Raw genomic sequence first — 8251 nt, 5'->3', positions numbered from 1 at the left:
AAATTAGCCGGGCGCGGTGGCACATGCCTGTAATCCCAGCTACTTGGGAGGCTGAGGTGGGAGGACTGCTTGAACCTGGGAAGCGGAGGTTGCAGTGAGTCGAGATCATTGACACTGCACTCCAGCCTGGGTGACAAAGTGAGACTTCATCTCAAAAAAAAAAAGGAAAAAGAAGAAGACTGGGGAGGGAGAGAAAAGGTGTCCCAAGCAGAAAAATAGCTTCCATAGTAACCCAGAGGCATGGGAAAGTAGTCATCTTTTGGAGGGAAGTGGGTAGTTCACCATGGCTCTGTCTGTGAGCATGAGGTTGTGAGTGTAGAGAGCTGAACAGGGGCCTCCTGTGCACACTGAAAGTTTTTTAAAATTTCAAACCTAAGAGACATGATGTTCTAGAAAGATTGCGGGAGCCCAGCAAAAGAATGCACACCTCCCACCCCTGCCCCGTGAATCATGGACAAAGTTCAGGATGTGCTGCATAAAGGGAAGGAGAAGGAACAGAAAATGTCAGGGCTAGCAGAGGCAGGAATGATGTGATGATAGCTGGGCGCGGTGGCTCACGCCTGTAATCCCAGCACTATGGGGGGCTGAGGCGGGCGGATCACCTGAGATAGGGAGTTAAAGACCCATGTGAACAACAAGGAAAAACCCCATCTCTACTAAAAATATAGAATTAGCCGGGCGTGGTGGTGCATGCCTGTAATTCCAGCTACTCCGGAGGCTGAGGCAGGAGAACTGCTTGAACCCAGGAGTTGAGTTGAGATTGCACCACTCCACTCCAGTCTGGGCAACAAGAGCGAAACTCTGTCTCAAAAGGGAAAAAAAGAAAGAAATGATGTGATGGTGTCAAAATCCGTTATCTGCAGCTCCCACATGCCTGGAGAGTTATTGCTGACTCAGCACTTTCCAAAGTAACAAAGGGAGGAAGAGAATGCCTGCCTGGGCATCCAAGTCATGTGAATGTATACAGGCTTTGAAGAGGCCTGGTGCATGCTGAACCGAGAACTTGCACTCACAGGAATGCAGCTCACAGCAACCTGGTTAGACAGCTGCCACAGACAGACAAATCATCAAAGGTGGTGCTCAGGGGTACCGATCACAGCATGTGTAATGTGGTTAGTGGAGTTGGGCCAAGTATTTGGATGTCTCATGGGGCCACTAAACCAGAGAATTATCTGGAGTTTAAAATACTGTGACACATTCTATTTCTGTTCTGCATAGTCTTTTATGTTTGGGCTCAGCACAAGGAGTCACGAGTTCTAAACTGAAACAAGCTATTGAATGAGAGACCCCCTAACGGCCATGTATGCTTTTTGGTTATAGTGAACCCCCTTCAGGGAGATATCTGCCCTCAACCCCCAAGCCTGGACAAGAGGAGGTGGAATATTACCAGTCAGAGGCGGAAGGACTCCTGGAATGCCATAAATGCAAATACTTGTGCACTGGGAGAGGTGAGCTGTTTTGTAGGCTGTTTGACCATTTACTGCTGCTGGTGGTTCTGGAAAGGATGATCTGAGCTGGTGAAGCAAAAATTTAAGCAAATTCCCTTGTGTGTTCCTAGCATTTTCATTTCTGTGCCTACGTGAGGTTCTTGTTTTCAAAAAGAAAAAAAGAGGTAGGAAATAGGAAAGTCTCAAAAGTGCTGCTAGATTTCCTATGCTTCTCCTTAAACATGCCCTGGGTATGGAGAGCCAAGCAGCCATGTTCGCAGCTTTAGACTCCAGGTGGAAGTGCAGAGGCTTTAGGTAGAACTGGCTATAAGCTGCCAGCTGTCAAAGGAGGCATCCTCTGGTGAGGCAGCCTCTGTGTTAACATGGAGGGAAAATCACCTGGCATCAGCAGCCAAATTGCAGCACCCAATCTCTTTGGAGATCTGACACTCAACACTTGATCAATGGCTTTTAAACTTTATTGCCTGAAGCCAGGCACTGTGGCTCTCGCCTGTAATCCCAGCACTTTGGGAGGCCCAGGTGAGAGGATCGCTTGAACCCAGGAGTTTGAGACCAACTTGGGCAACATAGCAAATATCCCATCTCAGGTTTTTTTTTTTTTAAAAAAAAAGGCCGGGCGCAGTGGCTCACACCTGTAATCCCAGCACTTTGGGCAGTCAAGGTAGGTGGGTCACTTGAGGTCAGGGGTTTGAGACCAGCCTGACCAACATGGTGAAACCCCATCTCTACTAAAAATACAAAAATTAGCTGGGTATGGTGGTGGACGCCTGTAATCTCAGCTACTTGGGAGGCTGAGGCAGGAGAATTGCTTGAACCCAGGAGGAGGAGGCTGCAGTGAGCTGAGATCATGCCACTGCACTCCAGCCTGGGCGATTGAGTGAGATTCCATCTCAAAACAATTAAAAATTTAAAAATTTTTTAAAATAATATGTACATATATACACATAATATATTCACAAGGTTGTTAAATATATACATTTTTTACATTAAGACTGAGTTCGCACACACACACACAGAAACAAAAATGTTGTGAAACCATACTTAACCCTATTATATACCAAGTACTGTGATATTTTCTATCTGTTCATTTAAAAAAAAATCATTTTTTTAAAAAAATGCTTATTTAGGACTCACAGTCTGAAAACACTTCCATCCTATCATGTATCCACCCAATATGTGACGTCCCCAGGTTCCCATCCTAGCGGTCTTGGTCAAACTGGACCAACAATGAAACTTGCCAGCAATGAAGAAAATCTGGTTTATCTGGGTGAGAGCTTACAGTTCACATGATTAGGGTAAGAAATGTTTCTAGGTTTACAATGACTAAGGGAGAAAACATTCTAGCCTAAAGGAGAGAACTCATGGAGCTCATGCCTGAAGATTTATCTCAGGACAATTCCAAAGATATATATGATTAGAGGATTAGAGGAACTTTGAGGAAAGGGCTCTAGGCAATGCAGGTACAAGGATCATCACTCTAATTGCAGATACTGGCACAACCTCACAGCCTGTAATTGTGTCAACAGCTCCTCAGCTTCAGAGAAGTACAGTAAGATATCCAGAGTCACACAGGTGTCAAGTGAAAGAACTATAATTAAAACTTAGAGCCTGACTCTAAGGCCCCAAATGGTGACCTTCCTTCCTTTCTCAATATAAATAACAGGAATAAGCTAGAGGCTAGTTAACAGGTTTCTCTGTACAGCTATTTTTTTCTTCTGTGGTTGATTTACGAGGAAGAGAGGGCAGAGCTTGAGGCTTCTGAGAAAAACACACCTTGATTCTGGGCTCCTGATTGTTTGGCTTTGGGCCTGGAGGTTTGGTTTCTAGGCTAAGGTAGTGAAGGGATGGTTCAGCAGTTGTAAGCTAACACATGAGGGCTTTTAAGAACTCTGGGGCCAGGCACAGTGGCTCATGCCTATAATCCCAACACTTTGGGAGGCTGAGGTGGGCAGATCACTTGAGGTCAGGCATTCAAGACCAGCCTGGCCAACATGGTGAAACCCAGTTTCTACTAAAAATACAAAAATTAGCCGGGCATGGTGGCAGGTGCCTATATTTCCAGCTACTCGGAAGGCTGAGGCAGGAGAATCGCTTGAACCCTGGGCGCAGAGGTTGCAGTGAGCCGAGATTGCTCCACTTCACTCCAGCCTGGGCAAAACGGCGAAACTCCACCTCAAAAAAATAAAAACTCTGGACCTGCAGAGCCTCATAAATACACAACACAGTGTCATGTTGAGAGAATCAGCCATTAAATACCAGGAACTTGTGTCATGCAGGAAATACATGTTCAGATAAAGGTTACCTGAAGATTTTCTTTCTTTTTTTTTTTTTTTAAGAGACAGGCTCCCACTCTGTTGCCCAGGCTGGAGTGCCATGGCACAATGGTAGCTCACTGCAGCCTCAGCCTCCTGGGCTCAAGTGATTCTTCTGCTTTAGCCTCCCAAAGTGCTGGGATTACAGGCATGAACCACTGCACCCTAGCTGCCTGAAGATTTTTTGACCCATCTTAGAGTAGATCCTCTGTGACTTCTTTTCCTGATTGCGGAAGTCATGTACCTCAATAGCAAACTTGCAAAAGTGGGATGCAACAATGGTCCTCTGACTTCCTAGGGTGACCTAAAGTCTGGCCTGTGATTCACCTTTGCAAAGTTCAGGGGAACACTGAGGATTCCAGCAGAAAGAGGCCCCAAATTCACCTGCACAGGCAGTCGGGGCTGAGGATAAACATGTGATAAAAAGCAGGCACAAGTGTCATGTGTGCCTATCAGGCCAGCAGGGAATCCTGTGCCTGTGTAGATTGTGTTCGTTTATTATTTGGAGGGACAGGAAGGGATCCTAGGTCCCCTGGTAGGAAGGTACGTTTTCTAGCTCCCCCATTTGCATGTGAAGCAGCTTTTTCTGTTTTGTTCTTTCCTTCTCGCCTTAGACCCTCAGTGCTCAAATCATGATGGTTTGTATTCAGCTTCTCCAGCCCCAGCTGCAATGAATCTCTTTTTTCTCTTCTTTTTTTTTTTTTGAGATGGAGTCTCACTCTGTTGCCAGGCTGGAGTGCAATGGTGTGATCTCAGCTCATCTCTGCCTCCTGGGTTCAAATGATTTTCCTGCCTCAGCTTCCCAAATAGCTGGGTCTACAGGCACATGCGACCACAGCCAGCTAATTTTTGTATTTTTAGTAGAGATGGGTTTCACCATGTTGGCCAGGATGATCTCAATCTCTTGACCTTGTGATCCACCTGCCTTGGCCTCTCAAAGTGCTGGAATTACAGGCGTGAGCCACCATGCCTGGCCTTTTTTTTTTTTTTTTTTTTTTTTTTCCTTTGAGACAGGGTCTCACTCTGTCACCCAGGCTGGAGTCCAGTAGCACAATCACAGCTCACCACAGCCTCAGTTTCCCAGGTTCAGGTGATCCTCCCACCTCAGCTTCCTGAGTAGCTAGGACCACAGGCGCCCGCCCCACCATACCTGGCTAATGTTAGTATTTTTTTGTGAAGATGGGATTTCACTTTGCTGGTCTCGAACTCCTGGCCTCAGGCAACCCACCGACCTCAGCCTTCCACAGTGCTGGGGTTACAGGTGTGAGCCACTGCGCCCGGCCTGCCATGCATCTTTAAAGGTTAAATCTAATTTTCTTCCAGGACAGTTAAAATTTCTGTCATCAGTAGTGCCCATCTCTCACTTGATGTTTAGGTTTCAGAGTGTTTGAGCTTGTATTTCAGTGGGATGGTTTCCTGACTAGGAACCCGAGGTTGGAGGAGTGGAGAGCGCTGTCCCTCAGCACTGGGAGGGGAAAGAAAGACACCCGGCCCCTCCTGCCAAGGGCATCCACTCGAATCACATTGAGAAGCTCGGGACAAAAAGTTGTATGTGGTGATTTCCCCATTAATACTCTCCATCCCCTCTACTTTATTTCACTTAACACCCGAATCCAGTACTCATCTGGACTGAGTGTACATTTCCAAACCACTTGGCCATGCTGTCATAGGTCAAAAAATAAAAATAGAAAGATTTCAAACCACAGTTGACCAGTAATCCTTAAGAATGTTAGCTCAACAGATCTGAATGATTTGGCCAGAGTCAGCAAAGGAATGACTTCAAATGAACTCCAGGCCCTTAGGAGAGAGAGAGGCGGGTAGTAACTCAGAGAACCAGAACTCTTCAGCAGGTAAGGAGGGTTCTGCGGTGCATAAGGAAGGCCTGGAGAACCTTGGCTGTTTATGCTTAAGGATACCGCTGGCCATGTACCCAAGCGCTGGTGATTCTCTTTAGTTCTAAACCTAAAAGAGGAATGTGGGGCTTGGGTGGGAGCCCTAGTCCTTCCAACATTCTATTAAGAAATTCTCAGCTGGGTGCCGTGGCTCATGCCTATAATCCCAACACTTTGGGAGGCCGAGGAGGTGGATCACTTGAACCCAGGTGTTGAAGACCAGCCTGGACAATGTGGAAAGACCCCGATCTCTACAAAAAATACAAAAATTAACTGGATGTGGTGGCGCACACCTATACTCTCAGCCACTTGGGAGGCTGAGGTAGGAGAATCACCTGAGCCCAGGAAGTCAAGGCTGCAGTGAGCTGTGATCTCACCATTGCACTCCAGCGTAAGCGACAAAGTAAGATCTCATTTCAAAAAAAATGTAATTAAAATATCAATAAATAAAAATTTTTTAAAATTCTCCCATATGGCTAATCATTGGAAAAGCCTAATGTCCTTTACATTGAAATGACTTAAACTAACTGTGGTAATTTATACATCCTTTAAAATAGTGAGGTAGATTTATATTTACTGAGATAGAAAAATAGTCCCACAATATTCTTAAAGAAAGAATAAGTTGCAGGTGCAGTGGCTCATGCCACTTTGGGAGGCCAAGGCAGGTGAGTCAAAAGGTCAGGAGTTCAAAGCCAGCCTGGCTAACATGGTGAAACCCCGTTTCTACTAAAAATACAAAAATTAACTGGACATGGTGGCGGGCACCTATAGTCTCAACTACTTGGGAGGCTGAGGCAGGAGAATCACTCAAACCCAGGAGGTGGAGGTTGCAGTGAGCCTAGATCATGCCACTGCAATCCTGGGCAACAGAGTGAGGCTCTGTCTCAAAAAAGAATAAGTTATACAGCAGTAGACAAAGTAGGACTGTGTTCTTATTGAGAGCAAACAACAAAAATTATGACTATATGAATAAAATTAAGGGAAAAATATAATATTCCCAGTAATTATTTTAATTGGTTGTATTATAGGCAATTTTTACATTGCATGTTTCCTTAAGTCTACATTTTCTTTTTTTTTTTTTTTTTGTAATAAGTAAGTATAACTTTTATAAATAAAATGGTGACATAGTGAGACCCTGTCTCTAAAAAAGAAATAAAACAATAATGCTGTTTGCATTCTGGGGGAAATTTATACCATGTAGAGATCATACTTGAGAGAGCATCAATTCAGTTAGACAGTGTGTAGCTGTGCTTTCAGGAATAGACCAACTGGAACCAGGCATAAAATCTGGTTATCAGACGTCAGGGGGATGTTGACAGACCGATGTTGGCAGCATGTACAATTTCCAGCTCAGAAGCACACAGCGTATATGATGTGGAGCAAAAGAAGCCACACACAAAAAAGCACCCAGCTGTATGATTCCATTTACATGGCGTTCTTGAAAAGGCAGAAGTAGTTTCTAATGAGAGAGGGCAGATCAGTGGTTTGTGGACAAGGAAAGTGAGGGACTGACTACAGAGCGTTACTAGGGAAATTTCTGGGCTAATGCAAATGTTCTCTGTCTTGATTGTGGTTACATGGCATATACACTTGTCAAAACTCATCAAGCTGTATGCTTACTGTGGGTCATTTTGTTGCATATAAGTTATATTTCACTAAGGTTGATTTTAAGAAAAGCAACCAGTTTTCCTTGTCTAAGATAAAGAGAAGCCAAGGGCCCGGGAAGATTCCAGCTCTGGGAAAATATCACAGCCCAGATACACTCTTAAGGGAATGAAAGAAAATAGCATTACACTTTAAGTCTAAGAACAGTAAAACAAATTTTTTTTAATTCAGTAGGCATTAAGCGTTTAATTAACTTATTATTTCCTTTTTTTTTTTTTTTGAGACAGAGTCTCACTGTGTCACCCAGGCTGGAGTGCAGTGGCATGATCTTGGCTCACTGCAACCTCTGTCTCCTGGGTTCAAGTGATTCTCTTGCCTCAGCCTCTTGAGTAGCTGGGATTATAGGCACATGCCACCACGCCTGGCTAACTTTCGTATTTTCAGTAGAGACAGGGTTTCATTATTTTGGCCAGGCTGGTCTCAAACTCCTGACCTCAGGTGATCTGACAGACTTGGCATCCCAAAGTGCTGGGATTACAGGCATGAACCACCTCACCTGGCCAATTTTTCCTATTTCTAATATAAAAACCACAGTTAACATTTTGATGTATAACTTCCATGCTTTTTTTCTGAATTATTATGTTTTTTAAGCTGTGATTTTCTTCAAATTTGGAGAACTCTCCCCTTACAAATTGTAGTCACCATAAAACATATATAAAGAAGGGAGGCTGGGCACAGTGGCTCACACCTATAATCCCAGCACTTTGGGAGGCCCAGGCAGGCAGATCACCTGAGGTCAGCAGTTCGAAACCAGCCTGGCCAATATAGTGAAACCCCGTCTCTACCAAAAATACAAAAATTAGCTGGGCGTGGTGGCACATGCCAGTAGTCCCAGCTACTTGGGAGGCTGAGGCAGGACAGTTGCTTGAATCTGGGAGGCAGAGGTTGCAGTGAGCCGAGATTGCAGTTGCCCTCCAGCCTGAGCAGCAGAGTG

General features: G+C 44.8%; 1 protein-coding gene across 2 annotated transcripts in view; it reads left to right on the top strand.

The window, feature by feature from the left end:
• The window catches only part of MARVELD3 (MARVEL domain containing 3), a 19330-nt gene that overhangs the window by 2360 nt on the left and 8719 nt on the right, over nucleotides 1-8251 (top strand). For both annotated transcript variants that reach the window (XM_017539175.2, XM_017539176.1), the window contains exon 2: nucleotides 1321-1448. In XM_017539175.2, the coding sequence (XP_017394664.1) occupies nucleotides 1321-1448 (128 nt within the window). The remainder of the gene's footprint in view (nucleotides 1-1320; nucleotides 1449-8251) is intronic.

This window comes from Cebus imitator, unplaced genomic scaffold (assembly GCF_001604975.1).
Source record: "Cebus imitator isolate Cc_AM_T3 unplaced genomic scaffold, Cebus_imitator-1.0 Scaffold117, whole genome shotgun sequence".
Classification (NCBI taxonomy): Eukaryota; Metazoa; Chordata; class Mammalia; order Primates; family Cebidae; genus Cebus; species Cebus imitator.
This window is presented reverse-complemented; position numbering and strand designations above follow the sequence as displayed.